The sequence below is a fragment of the Phyllopteryx taeniolatus genome, chromosome 21 (genome assembly GCF_024500385.1).
Source record: "Phyllopteryx taeniolatus isolate TA_2022b chromosome 21, UOR_Ptae_1.2, whole genome shotgun sequence".
Classification (NCBI taxonomy): Eukaryota; Metazoa; Chordata; class Actinopteri; order Syngnathiformes; family Syngnathidae; genus Phyllopteryx; species Phyllopteryx taeniolatus.
The window spans coordinates 4,579,605-4,596,708 of NC_084522.1; the positions used below are offsets into that span (position 1 = coordinate 4,579,605).

A 17,104-nucleotide genomic window follows, 5' to 3' on the forward strand; every position below is an offset into this window, starting at 1 on the left:
GTGGGGCCGGGCCTGATGAGGGACCAATGAAAAGAGAGTGACTGTTAATTGGCTAACCATTAACCAGTCTGCGTCTTGAGCGCCTGGGCGTCAGTTGTTGCCGTAGCAACTCGTGTATGAATGTTCTTACGTAGATATTTCGTTACAGTTTGTGCAGCGATAAATGGCCGCCACACAGCTCGGAATATAATTTTGGGAAGAATCGCAACACAAACACAGTGATTTCAATTGAGGGCCACGATTTGCATGAGACCAGACCACACCCTCAAAACAAGCTAAATTCGGCCTGGATAATTCAAAGCAGTCATATGCACGCACGTAGACAACAACAGTTGTCACAGTCATTTTTCAAGCGTTGTGAGTGGCATCGGTTGACATTTTAACACTTTAATCCAGCACGGAAAACTGTACGAATCCAACTCAATGCTTACCGGAGGCGAGACTTTGGGACTCGGAAACAGGGGAGAATGTAACTAACTACTACCAAGCGCTTTCCCGGTAAAGGTCACCTGACACATAAATTGGCACAATTTGCCGCACTTCGCTATTCCGTAAATACAGCCACAGACTCGGGTTATCCTTTGCTGTTACGGTGGCAACAGGAAGCAATTTGAGGAGACGATTTGCAGATAGTGACGGCAAACGCGCAAGCTTTTCCCACCTCCCCATCACACCTTTAAGGTTTCAAAGATTGCTCGTCTGGATCTCAGCGGGAGGCTGCGATTGCTGACCGGCCGCCGTGATTACCTCGGCGACATTTTTCAGGAATTGTCAGCTGGGCCGAATTCTCTTTGCTCCATTAGCTTTGACTGGTGGCAGTGACCCCCCGCTGTGTCTAGAGAGTGACTGAAGCAAAGTCAAAGAAAGCCGTTGCATCTAGGACAGGTGGGCTTTTGTTTGCACTGAAAGGACAAATTAAATCGCTAACAGTTGTTTTTCTTGCATGCAAATGAATGCACACAAAAGAAAAGCGGAGGCAGGTTCAGTGGATTATATTAACACTACCTGAAGGTGATGAAAATTCAGCTCAGTGCAGCAAACAGACTTGCTGTCTTGTACTGCCCCCTACTGTCCATGCTTATGCATCAGTTAACAACCGAATGTTTTCTTTTAGGCACAAAGTCAACACGAGCGTTTTAAAATATTTGAAATTTATTTCAGAGACGGCAGCACATTCATAAATACCGAGCAGCTCGTGTTCACAATAAAGCCAACGTTCAGTCATTCTGTTCTCTCTCAGGAAAAGAAGACCACCGTCAAATCAACTAAAAGCAGCTTTCATGGCAAAAATCTGTGAAATCTTTATTTCCACCCAGCAGCAGCATGTCACGCCGCACATCCATGGTGACGTTTGACGGACAAAGACAAGTGACGATCCAAACTTTTCTCTGTGGCTTTTTCTTCTGAGCTCGACCCAGTAAGTAAGAGAAAACAATAACTATGTGCAGGCAACTTGGACAGAAAGATTAGTAGGCAAGCAGACAATAAACGTGCAGAAGTCTTTAGTTCCCCTCACAAGCGAGGTGGATTTTCTTTTTTTCCCTTCCATTCTTTCACAACCCCCGGTGTTCAAATTCATTTCAAGATAGTCCTTGGGAGTCCACGACATGATCTTCCCACATTTCAAGTCAGCCCTCCACCAGGGCACAAGAGCTTTGTAATCCAACAGCATGATGACTACTGCACGGGTAAGAATGAGGCGTCACTTGGATAGGGTTCGATCTGGCGTGGTCTTTTTTTTTTTTTTTTTTCTTCCTTTTTACTTTTGGTTTGGCAGGGGACGCCTGAAGAGCAAGATGTGCGGCTCTGTGGGATGGAGAAGAAAGGGGAGAAAGAAAAGAAAAAAAAAAAAAAAAGTGGGGATGCTTGACATCAGTAACATTTAAAAAGGTCACCAACGTACAGTAAAGCAGCAGGAAAGTCAGAATTACAATAAATATTTGTATGAAAACCACTTGCAGGCCAGAAATGTAAAACAATCAAACAAGAATCAATCAGCATGGTGGTAAAATCGAGAGTGCCTCCTTCACGATATCAAAATTCGGACTTTGATAATACCGGCATAATTTACTTTGATACCAAAACAACACCAAGGTGAAAATGGTGGAACCATAGATGACAAAACATGGAGCTACACATTTAGTATTTGTATTCATTCAAAATAATATTGGAGTGGAGGATATTAAACTAATTATAAATGTGGATTATTCGTATGCACTTTTATACTGTAGTATAGCCTGGATGCAGTTTTGACATTGACTTAGCACATTTTTTGACAAAAACTAATTCAAGGCAATAAATTAGAATTTGCTCAAAAAATGGTTTTATTTCAGTACTCTTACGTTATATAGATTCATGGAACACACAGGGGGGAAACACTTTTGACAGGAAATTCCTGGCCAATTTCTACATGAAAAAAATAATTCATTGCTTCTTTGTGACATAATATTTCTAGAGGTGACTTTCTAGTTGCCGTTTTGCTTTGCTTCAAACTATCGTCAAAATTATACATCTATATCAGCGGTGGAACATTTTTCGAAAACTGGCCAGTTCGACTGTTTCGGCCCGTTCTGTTTGCAGGCACACGCAACTTCTTTTTTTTTTTCTGCGAGTGTGTGTGTGTGTGTCATTTACCACCGTTGCAAAGCAGCGAACAGTAGCGCTAATACAATGTGACGCCCTACCGCTCATCTGAGCGCTCACATTCCGACAGCGCTTGGACTCAGTGTTGAATTCTGGGTAACGTAGTAACAAAGGCCATTCGTGGCCCTGTCAAATGCGCGCCGCCCCTACTGTTTGATGACGACATGATGTCACAAGGCTTTGTTAGGTACAACACAGTAAAGGATAACAGCTAGTCAACATTAATACTGTAGCTTTCAGAGTGATCAGTTAAACAAGACAGAAGCTAAATTGAAGACGCTCAGCGATACCGCTAGTATGTGATAACTATTATTTGAGTCTTCATTATGTAGACTGCGCTGTTAGATGTAAACATTAATTATTGTATGCAGAGTAATGGATGATGTTCAGGCTAGCTGGTAATTCCATACAAAATTTATTTTGTCTTCTGATTTAAGGTTGTCAACCTAAGCGGACTGTGGAAAAAGGCTCCAAAAACAACTCGAAGGTGAGTTGATGAATTTTCCACCAAAAAACATGGATAAGAGGGTCAATGCAGCGCCGTAGCGCGTTATACGTTTGTGCTAAAGTCGCGGTGGTCTCGAGGTTTAGAATAACCGGAACGCCGATGCTAATTTCAGTTAGCCCATCTATTTTGTTTGATGAAATGATGTTTTTGAGTTTAAAGACAGCCTGTACAATGTTTATTTGTTAGAGCTGTGGCTTTGACTATTTTCTTGCATAGCTGCTTCGGAAGTTGTACCGCCACGCTCGTCGTACTCTTGTCCGCGGCTTTTCTTTCTAGGCATGACTAATAAACAGCTTGAAGGAAGCACACTTGGCCTCATTTTGAAGAACTGCGCAGAAGTACTAGTACTGAAAACACATAGTATCGGTATTTATTTGTTTATCACGGGGTATCGCTATACTTCTCTAGTACCGGTATACTCGGGAACTACACGCGACCTCATATTCTTAAAACTGCTGTGCAAACTAGGTCATTGTACGCTGTGCGTGACCCCTACGTCGTATGTCGAGGTTGGCATAAACCAAAGACCTCGTGTAAATACATCAAGTAAGCCATGTCAAAGAATCAATATTCTTATTACTTCAATTAGTGTATACAAAACAAAATTTGACTGTCAAAATGGAAATTAAGATATTTAACTTCGTGTCATCTTGAAGGCCATCAGTTTTTTCAAATGAAAACTTTGCAGTTTTAGTGAACATAACTCTTGAGAGAACAGAATGCAGCAATTACCAATGCACAATTACATTCGGGAACCCAACTTGCCAGACACTTTTCTGAATATAAAAACTGAGCTTTATTTATTTATTTTTTTACTGAAGTGATTGTCAGTCAGCAGAATAGATGCACAATCAAAAGAAGATAATTTAGTTGCTTTAAAAAAATAAATGCAGTGGGCTAAGGACCATTTGTTTCCTTGTGACATTGTCGCTTTTGAAGCTGTGTGTGTGTGTGTGTGCGTGCGTGTTACCTGGCTGGTGGATCATGTAGTGCACCCATCCTTGGCTCTGCTGAACGCCAAGGTTCCTCCATTCAGACTCTGACATCAAATGGGTCTTTGGCACACGCTTGGCGATATCCTTGGGCAACATGACATGTCTATATAAACAAAAGGAAAAACAGACAAAAGCACACACAAAAAAAAACATTTCAAAACAATTTGCTTTTTCTCTTGTGTATTTAATCTATTCGAGATGGCCAGAGTTATTGAACGCTTTACAAGTCCAAGTTGACATCCAGACAATACTACGTATATTTTAAGCCACGTTTAGCCATGACACGCACACACCTGTATTCATATTTTTCGTCGTCGTATTTATCAGAGTAGTAGATCTGTTTGTGTGACATGGTGACAGCCTGGTGGAGGGGGGGTGGGGGAGAAATCAAACCCAACGTTAGGGACAGCTTCATTTTAGAAACACATTGTTGGTAAGCTAATCACCTAAACCAATTAACTGTTTAGCGGTACATCGTAATGAAACATTTTTATCATTTGGTCAGGTCGGCTAAGCTAACATCCCGAGCTCGAGTCATCATTTTACACCGAAAAAGAGGCAAAGCACGTACACTAGTTTGTGAAACCACGCATTAAACGCATAGTTTACCTTTAACGAGTCCTCGGAGAAGTAGATTGGATTTAGGTTTTTATTTTTTTTTAACTATTATTATTTTTAAGCATGTTACAATTGCTCTATGGTGTCAGCGTCGCTTGGGTGGTTTCCCACTTAAATGCGACCGAAAGCCCGCTTTTCACCGTTCAAATGGACCTGGCCTCTTCTCATTGGTTGACGCGGCCACGGAGCATCCGCTTCTATTGGGCGAATTGGGCCGTCGCGTAGAGATGACGAAAAACGACCGCTCCATCGCGACAAGGACACAAACCTTGTTTTCCGTTGTAACTAAGAAGCATCCTTGTTTATTTGATCAAGTTGTGGTGTTTTATACCTTTGTGCCTCTTTATTTTGTATCCCCGAGTCGGTTGCTTTCAGTAGATTTATAATTTGCTTGCAAATTTTAAGCACAGCATCTGTAACCCCCTCCCCCAATGAGAATTATTGTGCAGTTTTAATATGTATGATGATGAGCCATCAAATAGCATTAAATAAAACTTGTCATTTTCGAAGTGTCCTGTAGTCCTCTGACATGATGAAATAAATGAGTCGCCCGAGCAACTGGACGGACTCTGGTAAATCCCCTCACGGTCAAATATAGCCATGCGGACGTGTCACAACGTGGCTGGTCCACGTCTGCCTCTCTCGCGTGTATAAATACACGTGCTCCCCCACATTTGCGCTTTAAATTTGTATCGGGAGGCCCTTTAGGTCGCCATCACCTGCCAAGCATCCATCAACGCCAAAATGTCGGTCGCTTTTCGCCTGATGCCACGCTTTTAATCCGATTGGTGGAAGGCACACGAAGAGGCTGCTCACCTGAAATCCGATTGGTCAAGAAGCGTCTTTTGTGCGGATTGGTGGAAGGCGAGGCCATCCCGATATCCGATTGGTCGAGAGGCGGTCGCGATTGACGTGACGCAGATTAGAATTTCCGAAGTTCCCAAACTTGAGGGGACGATAAGAGGGCAATAAGTGGATATACACCAGTGGAAATTGTTGCCGCGCGACGTGGGGTAAATATGCCGTGTCGCGCGTGTTCATAATGGCGGCGTCGGGGGTGTTTATGGCCCGTGGCTCGCCTCTCGGGAACGCGGAAGTGGCTCCGCATCCTTTGTTTACCATCACCAGAGCGTCTTACGTGCTCTTCTTTACCTCTTATAATAAAATCTGTGTACAACGTACAGATGCAAACATTTCACGTAGTCTTCGTCAGTTTGCCTTGGCCTGGGGCGAGAAACTACAAATTGTCCTTTTTTGGGGGGGGGGGGGGGGGGACGCCATTGTCGTCAACTCGTGGACATGACAGCGGATTCATACGGTTTGATGTTATCATAATAGAAGCCGTCGTGTCATTCCGAGAGACTCCCGTCTTTATCCCGCGTGTGCACGTATCACGGCTGTTAGCGTCCGCGCAATGAGCGTCAGTCGTCGGTTCCTATTCAAAGCACAAATATGAATCGGAATAGTCAGTCTGTAACTTGCACGTTTTGAACAACTGCTGTATTCTGCAGGAGGAAAAAAACAAACAAACGTTAAAGCAAGTGTCCCCTGTGCTGTGCCAAGAGGCGCCTGAAGGTGGCAATGTCGGACCACAGCAGCAGCACTGGCAGCAGCGGCTCGTCCGCTAACAGCTGGACGCTCCTCTCACCAGAGGTAAGGCCTTGAGACTCCCACCCGCGCACTTCTAACCTTACTGCAGCTTTAGTCCTACAGATAGGACCGAACTCTTTGTTAACACAACAAGCAAATTGCGACGACGGCATGGTCGTACGGCCGTGGCCAAAGGCAAACCGGATTATATGTGAATAGCGGTCCTTTTTTTTTGTCCACGCGCCTTTAGATGGGGAGCATTAATTTGGAATCATATTAATCAATGTTAGCGAGATTTAGCATTTGAAGTGCTTCGGTGCATGCTGCTGCTTTGGTTAACAACAGAGTTCGAACGAGCAGTTAAACTCTTTAATGTGCGAGTGTGTGCGAGCAACCACGTCTATGAAATAAGGTGTTTATTTCTTTGTTCTTTCACAGGAAGCAGCCGTGGACAACGCCGGGCCGCTGGACGACGGCACGGAGAGCCTGGGCGACGCCCCCAGTCTGTCCGAGGACGTGGCGGCAGGTACGACGAATTAGAGTAAAAGCACGTGAACTTGATGTTGCCAACAGACCTTGTGTGTTATTCCAGGTGCTGCTGCGGAAATCAAGCCCAGTGACATTCCAGTAGAGTGCATCTTGTCAGAGGAAGGCCACCAGGTTAGTACGCGACATGCAGCAGAGTAAAGGGGATGTCAAATTGACATTCATTCCTTGTTTACAAATATTAGGGTCTCTGTGAACCCTTCCTTCCCACGCAAGTGTGAAATGACTCAACCAGGTTCATCTTTAGTTATCCGGGAGGTAGAATAGGCCAAGGTCCGCCATTTTCCAGCGATGGCCGTGCTGTACAAAAAAGTGAACCAATTTTGAAAACATTTTTTTTTAAAAATGCCTTAGATTTAAAAACAACCTCAAATTTATTTTGAAAACCAAAATTGACATGCATTTATTTCCTAATACTAAAAAAAACTAACAAAAGATTTAAAAATCAAAAAAAGGAAAAACCCCAAAAAAAAGTGAAAAGATTTTACAAATGTGATTAAAAAAAAAAAAGCAATACTGTTTACGATTTAAAAAAAAAATTAAAAAGCTCTAATCCTGAAAATCAAAATTAGAAAGAAAAACTAGACTTAAAAAAACAAACAATGAAATTAAAATCAAAAATTAAAAAGGTGTCTTTTTGGCAAGCGGGATGTAGAATTGATAAGTATAATTACACACACACACTCATTACCAGGTGTGTCAAGAGACCGCTCCAGAGTCCGGTGACGGTCCCACAATTTGCTGTCCTCTCCAGCCTGACGAGCCCGCAGCGGACGACCCGCAGAGCCAGGCTCCCGTCATTCACGACATCGTGACCAGCTCGCCCGGTGACAACGAGCACCCGGGCGTGGCTTTCGTCTCCGGCATCGATTTCGGAGGGCCGCTTGACGTCGCCGAACCCGAAGAAACCCTCCAGGACGCAGAGGAACCCGTCACCGATGAACCCGAGCCTATCATCGCCACGGACGTCCCCGCTGAGACCGTAGAGACAGCCTCGGAGCCTTCCTCACACCGGGACGCTGACATTACCCAAGACGACACAGAATTACCGGTGGACCCGGTGCCGGCTGATGACGTCATGGCTCTAGAGAACGGTGGCTCGGCGCAGGAGGACGAGTCCATTGGGGAGAAGGAAGAAGAGGAGTGGCCGTCTGAGTTAGAGATGCAGGAGGAGCAAGGAGAAGAAGGTACTTGTTAACTCCATTTACACACACAAGATTGTGATATAAAAAAATAGAGCAAGATGAATTATTTAAAGACTTTACACCATTAACTAATTCACTGCCAGCCTTCCCAGTTCACATGGATATTGGACTTCTAAAGCCGTCAATGGCAGTGAATGTGTTTTAATGTGACCTGTAACATGTACAATTTGTACAACTCGGTTGAAATGAACAGCTTACTAGAACATCTGAACTTTATTTGGGGTTAATGAGAGGCACTTGAAACGCTTGTGACGCATTTGTTTTTATAGCGGTATTCCCTAGTTTTGGAAATTGGGCACTAGTGACATCACAGGCAACCGGGGAAAAAATTAGAGCAAACTTGATTGGCTGCAGGAAATGAGGTTTTCCTATGAAGAAAATGCGAAAAGCACCGTGCATGAAATTACATTACTAAAAATGTATTTTTGGGCGAGAGAAAATGGGCTCCACTTCCAGTTTACAACTTTCTCCTTTAATTTTTCTCAATTTTGCGTGCGCCACTTTAGAACGCCCCACGAGTTGCCATGACGATGGACTCCGGAGGAGGACCATCCCGCCCTGCCCGAAAATGTCGGATGAGGAAGAGGAGGAGGATGAGGTGGAATTGAGGTTGCCGGAGGGAAAGGAGGAGCAGACGTGGTGGACGATGAACAAATGCATCGTGGGCGCCGCTGTGCTGCTCTTCCTGGGCGCGCTCTTCCTCTCTGGTGAGCTCGTCATCTGTTGACGATGAGTCACTTCGTTAGGTACACAGGAAAAGTAGAATCACATTCAAGATACCTGTCAGGTGTTTGTCATGCCTTTGTTTATCATAATGTGCTGACATGTTTTTATTTTTTTATTCCCCAAATATTATGTTTTTTGTTTTTTTTAATCAAAATATTCCAGCGATGTTACTGCTGACATTTTTTGCACAATAATACAGCTTTGTTCCTCTAAATATTGCAACTTTTTACTTACTTTGTTTCTCATAATGCTCCAGCATTTTTTTCATAGTAATACAATTTACGTTATTCTGACTCTTATGGTGACTTTCTCATAATATTACAACTTTATTTTCTATAAATATTACTTTATTCTAAAAATTCCAAAAAAAATTTGTATCATAATATTCCAACTTGAATCCTCCAAATATGCTGACTTTTCCATATTACATTTGTATTGCTTCTTTATATAAATAGTCAATTTATTCTAAAAAATATGCCAACCTTTATAATCATAATATTCCATCTTTATTCTTCTAAACATTCCAACTTTTTCCTCGAGCTGTACTTTATCTCAACAGGCTTCCTGTGTGACTTTAATGCTAATGGTAGGTGCATGACTAAAAGCGAGCAAAGAAGTTTTTTTTTAATTAAGCTTGTCCCGAAGCACTTCACCGACCTGACCCGTGCAGCGATGCCACCAAAAGCCAAATAATCGGAATTCCACTTCCACTCGGGGCGCTGTGGCGGCTTTTCTGGTCTACGGATGAGCAGGAAAAACATCCAAGCAGCCCAAAGAATGCTCACCACGCTCACGCTTGCCATGCCTGTCAGTCACGTTTAAGCGTGACGGTTCGTGTTGTTTGTGCGTGTTGACAGGTGACTTGGACGCCGTCGATGTGAACGATGCAGAACAAAGCCAGGTCTGTTTGCCCGCTTCCTCTTGTCACTTCCTATATACACAAACACACGTGCAGACAGCGGACACTTCAAAATATATACCGTACAAGAGATGTGTTGAAAAATCACCTTTACAGAAACAGTAATTAATACTCTGTTCTTTCAGTAATGTTTACTTTTTTCTGTTTGAAGGAATTTTTAAATTCCAACTGTATTAAGACTTTTTCCCTCTTAATATTTCAACTTTATTCACAAAACTATTGACTTTTCAAATCACAATATGAAAAGAAATGGTAATACATTTATTATGAAGCCACTATATTAGGAACACACAGTATGATATACAAGAGCTGTGTTTAAAAAAAATGCTGTCATTCAAAGACAATAATTAATGCTCCAGGTTTTGTTTTTTGTTTTTTTCGCTCGTGATAATAATTCTGACATCAAATTGTTAAAATGTCAACTTTATTCTGAAAACTACTGACCTTTATGACTTCTAAACATTGAAAATAAATTGTACGATAACTGAAGTACTATTCCTAAAAATATGACGCATCATATTTATGTATTGTTTTTTTCCTCCTAATAATCATGGCAACAAAAAGCTTGTACACCCCTAAGACTATTGGACTCCACTCTCTTTATGCTCCTTCGCCTCTCCCTCAGAAACCCGCTGACCCTCAAAGCGATACCGGCTCGCTCCACGCTGACGAAAAGCCTACAGGTTCGTTGATTTATATACATATGTGATTATACTTGATGTGGACTTTTCGATTGTGTCCTTTTTTGTATGTCCAGAGTTCAAGGCCGCCTTGGGCATGTTTGACACGGACGCCAGCGGTGACGTCAGCGCCAAGGAGCTGGGCACTGTGCTGAGGATGCTGGGAGAAAACCCGTTGAGGCAGGAGCTGGAAGCCATCATTAAGGAAGTCAATGACTATGGTGAGGAATTGAAATGTAAGACGGAAAGCTGTTTAGTCTTGATATCCGGTTTAAGGTCAGTGTAGTAGTGTGCTCTTTGTCCTCACAATTCAGCGCACGATTAGAATAACAAGGGCACACTAGTAGGATCCGTTTCTTCCTTGTAAAACTTTTGTCCCACTATTGTGTGACATTTCTGCTCACGAGATGGAAAACTTTGGCTTTCTAGTTGGGTAGCTACATGTCATGAGTGGCAAAACTGCACCAGTTGACATCTGCATGATACTAGTAGCACTACTGAACCACTAGAATTGTAGGTTATCAACTGCACTAGTTGACAACTCCATGCTACTAGTACTACTAGTGACATTAGTATAATTCTTAAAATAAGGCGCTTCACCAGTCGTATTGGTAGAACACGCTTGCCAAGTAGTGCACAGTTTTGTTTCACTCGTAACACGTAGTATGGCCAACGTTGTCTTAGTGTCATACAGTAGTGGGGAAAAAAATAGCAAGACATTGGCACTACTAGTGGGCTGAATTGGCTTACTAGTGAGGACAATGACTGTAATAGTGCATTTATCGACAATTGAGCAGACTAGTAGATTGACGAAGGGCGCACCAGTAAAACGACCGTGCGTCCTTTGCAGCCGACAGGAAGCTTCATCTGAAGGAGAGCCACGAGAGGCCAGAGGTGAAACAAGACGGTAGCGAGCGGCGCAGGCGAATGTGGGAGCACCTGGAGAAGATCCGGAGGGAGATCGCCGAGGGGGTGGAGCGCCTGGGAGAGAGGTGGAAGAAGGATCAAGGAAGGCGCCACAAAGACACGAAGGAGAAGGATCGTAAGCACCGGGACGAGTGGGAGACCAAGAAGCCGCAGCGTCGGCTGGACCGCGAGGAGAGGAGAAAGGAGAAGCCGTGGCGCAGTCGCCAGAAGCAGCGTTCCCACGACCTGGCCGACTTCTGGCGGGCGCAGGAGCAAAAGCTGCGGCGCCCCGCGCTCCCTCGCCGCTCCTGCGCCTCGGTGGAAGACTGCGCCGCCAAGGACGGCCTCTTCCCCGTGGAGCTGCCCGAGTTCCAGGAGCTCCTGGAGGGCTACCTCGGCAAGCTGGCGGGCTCACCGAAGGAGAGCAAGGACTTCCTCCGCTGGCTGGTCGCCGACTTCTTCAGCGGCGGCGTCTTCGCGCACGACCGCCGGGTGTTCGCCGACTTCGCCGAGGACGTGGCGGACATCCTGGAGGACATGGCGGACGTGGCGGAGGGCGGCGACGACGTCCTGGAGGAGGCCATGGAGGAGTTTGAACGGGAAGCCCTGTGGAAGTTTGCCGCCACAGAACAATAAAGAGCGGATGTCGTCGGCAGACGTCTTGTTGCCGTACACCACAAACATCTCCAGTTTTTGGTTTTGGAGTACAGTAATCCCCCGCGAATAGGGACCAAGCCCTGCTGCGATAAGCAGCAAGTAATTGATGCCCCCCCTCAAAATTTTGTACAATTGCATAATTTACCACGTACAGAAAGTCTGTAATTTTGAGTACTTTTGTGTTTTGCTCGGCAGCACCAAATAGCTAACACATCTTGCTCACAGAGGTTGAATCCGGCCTCACACAGGAAGCAAGCAGTAACGGGATTCAAATGTGGACAAATGTATTGGGACGCATGGACAGGAAGTCTCCAGTCTCCGTTCTGCTTATCAAGTTCTTTCATTCTACACTCATCCAGGCGTGCCTTGACGGAATACAATAGAATTGTCCATAATGTTTAAGATGATGAATTCAGATTCTTGGGGAAACGGATTAATTTATTTCAGGGTGTGTTCCAACACTTTTGCCTGTGTGACAAGGTCCTCTTATAGTCCCACAATAGTAACCTCCTTTATTTTTTTTATTTTACTTTTTTCTCTCATGGCTGTCGAGCCCATTTGCTAACCAAACTGGCAGCACCAAGGGACGTCAACAGTCAAGTATGTTGTTTTACTGCATGTTGTAAACAAGTTCCCTGCGCAGTATTAAAGACGATCAGCGTTGTAGTGGACTTCACAATCTTGTGTTGCAGACCAAAACAGCAGCACCTACTGAAAAAGTGAACAGTGACATTGTGCCATCTTCTTGTGAATTGAGTTCCCCTCGCAGTATTAAAGTTGATCTCGATGTGGAGATGGCGTCCTTAGTGACGATTAGCGTTCCGGTCGACTGTTGACCTGGCTGCTCCACAATGTTGCTAGCCAAAACGGCAGCAGCTACCGGGGCACAAACAGTCTTGGTGCAGTCGCGTTGTAAACGGGTATTGAGATGATTTGGGATTATGTGGAGTATTTTGTTAGCGCTCCACTATACCGATGCTACATGGCGCCAGAATGTTGTTGCTAATCAAAACAGCAGCACCTACCAAAGCATGTTGACATGGAAAATGTGGACTCGCTTGTGAACGAGGTCCCTGCACAGTATTAAAGATGACTGTGTAGAAGACATTTTTAGTGTTTGAGTATGATGCTGTACAACCGCTCCATAATGTGTGCATAACCAAAACACCTATCGAGACGTGTAGTTTCCTGTGGAGTCATACTGCATGTTGTAGTTTCCTGTGGAGTCATACTGCATGTTGTTAAGCAGCTCCCCGCGCAGCATTGAAGGTGATTTTTTTTTTGTAGACTGTCTTCTCCTAAATGTTGTGTATAATGTGTTGCTAACTGAAGCGGCAGCACCTACAGAGTCACAAACAGTATTGGAGATGATTTCATGGAGAAGACGTTTTAAGGTGTCCCAGTAGGCTGCGTCTATGTTGCTAACCAAAAGAGCAGCACCTGCCAAAGCACAATAACCGTCAAATTGTGGAGTCCTAAATTCCCTGCTTAGTAGTATAGATCATTATGTTGAGAGGTCCTCTCGCTCTACTAGACTGAAGATGTGGTCGCTCCACAATGTTGTATTGCTAACCAAAACAGCAGCACCTGTCGAAACGTGCCAACGTGGAGACCCGAAAAGTATTCATGATTATGTAGTGATGGCGTCTTTAGCGACGATTAGCGCTCCAGTAGACTGACTCTTTGTTAGCTATACAATGTTGTGTGTTTGTTGACAGTCCTCAAGCGTGTTATTTTGACCTTTTTTGGGGGGACTTGTCATATTTGAGTACTTTTATTTATTTAGAATCATAACTGCGTATTTTGAAGTTCAACTCGCTGATGTGCCTTTTTATTGTTAAAAGATAACGAAATGCTAAAAGGTTTTCATTTGGTCCTGCTAGATTCAAAGGAATGTAATGTTGAGAAGATGAATGTGACTCTTAATTGTACTTGAACTGCATTTATCTTTTAGTTTTGGAAAGGCTATTAGTGACATCAGTATTTTTTGTTAAATAGCTTCTTTTTTTTGCTGTGTTTTCTCCCAGTGTGGGAAGTGCATCATGTCCTGGATAGATTTGCTTCACACCCTCCTCCCAATTCTGTCCTGTGTTAAGTTCAATAAATGATTACCACAAAATAGCTGAGCACTGTCAAGCTATATGTTAGCCTACACTCTTTTAGCACGTAAGCATTTTAGCAACTAATTTCAAAACTATTACTGAATCAATCATTTGAATTACAACCAGACAAAAGGACAAGATGTAAAATCCTTATGTGCCATATTGCTTGCTGAACTCTGCTGTTTTGAGTTAACAAGATTGTTAGCATACCAACTGTTAGCATTTTGTCTACTTGGAAATAAAGTAGTGTTAGCATTTTATCAATAATTGGAAATAAAGTAGTACGAGACTACAGCGCAACATTTAAAATCGTTACGTACCGTAGTGTTTTCTCAGGTTACCATCTTGCTGTATGTTATTAGCATGTTAGCATTTGGTCAATTATTGTGAAATAGTACTGCACTCGACTAGAGCGAAAATGGAAAATTTTTACTGATTGAGCGCATTTTATACTGAATTTGCTACGTTGTTATATTTTAGCATACTGACTATTAGCATGTTAGTATTTTGTCAATTCTTGTCAAATAGTACCCGGCTGGCTACAGCACAAAATGTGAAATTCTTCCATGCTGTTGTGCTTGCTGACTGCTGGTTGCTATCTTTCATCACATTTGCATCAATTTTCATTTGAAATCATTCCTATTTTAACTACTGCAAGATGCCAAATCCTTTTTTGTCTGCCTTGATGCTTTGTTTTCTAACTTGGTTTATTTTAGCGCAGCGACTATTAACACATTAGCATTTGATTCATTCTCATTTGAAACGCTGCTCGACTACAGGGCAAGATGTAAAATCCTAATCAGGCACCTTAGTGCTGTTTCGCCATATGTTAGCATACAAACTGTTAGCATGTTAGCATTCAACTTTCAGCACATACGCTGTTCACAAAAGAACATTATGCATTCAAGCAGGTTGTTAGCATATTGGAAGCTAGCACACTAGCTATCAGTATTGTAAGAAATGGTAATCTGGTGATTACATCCAAACTATGTTTCTCTTTGCAGATCAAAGCGGCATGTAGTCGCGACCAGTCACCCGTCCCCGTCAAAACGTGACGCGACGGGTTCTCTAGCAAAGAATGTAAGCATTGACAGGTTACAGGACAGAGTGCACGGTCATTATGACGAAACTGCAGCGTATGCTGATCGTGCTTTGAATTCTCCAGCAGGTAAACCCGGGCGCGCTACGCTAACATTTGCAGCATTGAGTCACAACATTAGGTACAGGAATCATAAGGATAATCAAAAGTTTGAAATTTGGATGGATGGAAAATGAGATAAAACAATACAAATTAAAACGTAAAATAAAAAATAAATATAATAAATATATCAGAAAATACAAACAATGGATTCAAACAGAACAATTAAAACAAAAGATGGTACTTAAATATTCATTAAAACCAACAGTATTAAAGAACAATACATAAAAGTAACAATTGCTGAAAGTTTTAATTTAAAAAATAGCACATCAAGACTTAAATAACATATATTCTAAATAATCATTTAATAATGCCAACGTAAGATGTCTGCACCTCCTGCAGGTGCCCCGCCGATCACGATGACCTCATGCGAGTGATGTTTTGTATAAACTCCGTTGTGCTTAGATGAGCATGAGCCCTTCTCCGTCTCGTGCGTTTCTACTGATGCTATCTGTCGCTCCTTACTTTAATACATCCCGTCATCAGCACTTTGTTGTGGAAAATGAGGGCCGGTGGCGTTTTCCGCTGATCCCTGCATCCCTACACCGCGTATAAATAGACGGGCATGATCGCCTTGACGGGCAGACGTCCCTGCTCCTCGCACGTCAAACGGTACAGCGTGCCTTATGTCTCATCTTTAGAATTCGATGACTATAGAGAGCTTACTTTGCTTCCTTTTTTTTTTTTTCCGCAGGTGAAGCCAGCATGGAAGCCGCCATCTTGACTTTGGTCAGCCAGTTCAAGGCGTACGCGGGCGACGACGGGTCTGCCAGCACGCTGAGCCGGGACGAGTTCCACCGACTTGTCGCCTCGCAGCTGCCCAACTTCATCAAGGTAACGATGTCTACGAACTTGAAAGGCGTAATGGTACTTCCTGTTGTGCAATATCGCCTAAATAAGGCCAAGAAAAGCATATTGCGCCACTGAGAACGAGCTGCGAGGTTATGGCGTTTCACGATTGGATGCCATAGTGAAGGGCTTGACAAAAACAAAACAACTGTATACGTACTGTACCAAAATCAGAAAAAAACACGTACGAGAGACGTGCACACGACGAGCGAACAACAGCGTCTATTCCTGGAAATACCGGTACCAGTCTCTGTTTATTGTGCCAGTGAACGACAGCGGCCCATTCTGGAACTCACTGACTTTGTCCGTTGCAAGGGGGCATCCTGTCTGTTAAATCCCAAGTCCGTCGGTTCCGTGTCTGTTAAATCGAGGTCCCGCTGTATGTTTATTTTTACTGTGGTTGTGTTTTGCTCCCGTGAGCTTGTTCCCAATATTTTGGTCAACTTAATTAAGAAAATTAGGAGCAGCATCAGCACTGTACAACTAATAGGTGGCCACACACACACACACACACACACACGCACATGAAGTTGAGTGTTTTGAAATGTTTTTCTTTATTTTTATTCAGACCGCCTGCGATCCTGACGCGGTGGACCGCCTCATGTCGTCTCTGGACGAGAACGCCGACGGCGAGCTGACCTTCGCCGAGTTCTGGCAGCTGATCGGGAAGCTGGCCGGCAAGCAGGGCGGTTTCGCTTCTTAGTACGACGTTTGCGCCTGCGTGCTTTTATTCCCCGTTAACCGTTGGCTCGGATTAAAGGCTTTATTGTCTCCCGAGTTCCCTGTCATTCATTCACCGCACTCACACCCTTGATTTAGCGGCCCGCTGTACACGGCGTATCCGGTTGCGCCCGGCCGAGCGTTACGCGGTCGTGCCTGCTAGCAAGCTTGCTGACAATATCTACCCCATGTTGTTGTGTTCACTATCGTGTTTCGATGACTCACATTTGTCTCAGAAATCG

General features: G+C 43.7%; 3 protein-coding genes and 1 long non-coding RNA gene across 7 annotated transcripts; 2 read left to right on the plus strand and 2 right to left on the minus strand.

Annotated features, from left to right (window-relative positions):
• Positions 1–1,134: 1,134 nt before the first annotated feature.
• On the minus strand, positions 1,135–5,546 carry cks1b (CDC28 protein kinase regulatory subunit 1B). 2 transcript variants are annotated; one of them, XM_061760799.1, is made up of 4 exons: positions 5,484–5,546; positions 4,440–4,507; positions 4,122–4,249; positions 1,135–1,806 (listed from the first exon to the last, which is right to left on the minus strand). In XM_061760799.1, the coding sequence occupies exons 1-4, from the start codon at positions 5,496–5,498 to the stop codon at positions 1,760–1,762; spliced, it is 258 nt and encodes an 85-aa protein (XP_061616783.1). In that variant the 5' UTR covers positions 5,499–5,546; the 3' UTR covers positions 1,135–1,759. The 2 variants fall into 2 exon arrangements, with proteins under 2 accessions (XP_061616783.1, XP_061616784.1); XM_061760800.1 differs by lacking the exon at positions 5,484–5,546 and adding an exon at positions 4,756–4,939.
• pbxip1a (pre-B-cell leukemia homeobox interacting protein 1a) lies at positions 2,840–14,119 on the plus strand. Of its 3 annotated transcripts, XM_061760645.1 has the most exons (11): positions 2,840–2,938; positions 3,081–3,130; positions 6,276–6,417; positions 6,793–6,880; positions 6,947–7,014; positions 7,595–8,087; positions 8,612–8,812; positions 9,689–9,732; positions 10,376–10,433; positions 10,508–10,651; positions 11,281–14,119. In XM_061760645.1, the coding sequence occupies exons 3-11, from the start codon at positions 6,346–6,348 to the stop codon at positions 11,970–11,972; spliced, it is 1,860 nt and encodes a 619-aa protein (XP_061616629.1). In that variant the 5' UTR covers positions 2,840–2,938; positions 3,081–3,130; positions 6,276–6,345; the 3' UTR covers positions 11,973–14,119. The 3 variants fall into 3 exon arrangements, with proteins under 3 accessions (XP_061616629.1, XP_061616628.1, XP_061616630.1); XM_061760644.1 differs by lacking the exons at positions 2,840–2,938; positions 3,081–3,130 and adding an exon at positions 5,501–5,777; XM_061760646.1 differs by lacking the exons at positions 2,840–2,938; positions 3,081–3,130 and adding an exon at positions 5,502–5,777 and having other exon boundaries at positions 7,655–8,087.
• Positions 8,687–11,370, minus strand: LOC133471338 (uncharacterized). Its single transcript, XR_009786184.1, has 3 exons — positions 11,253–11,370; positions 9,489–9,762; positions 8,687–8,825 (listed from the first exon to the last, which is right to left on the minus strand). It is a non-coding gene; the product is annotated as an uncharacterized LOC133471338 (long non-coding RNA).
• A 1,636-nt stretch (positions 14,120–15,755) lies between the features above and the next one.
• s100a11 (S100 calcium binding protein A11) lies at positions 15,756–16,919 on the plus strand. The gene is made up of 3 exons (XM_061760798.1): positions 15,756–15,905; positions 15,988–16,127; positions 16,711–16,919. The coding sequence occupies exons 2-3, from the start codon at positions 15,999–16,001 to the stop codon at positions 16,843–16,845; spliced, it is 264 nt and encodes an 87-aa protein (XP_061616782.1). The 5' UTR covers positions 15,756–15,905; positions 15,988–15,998; the 3' UTR covers positions 16,846–16,919.
• The last annotated feature ends 185 nt before the right edge of the window (positions 16,920–17,104 follow it).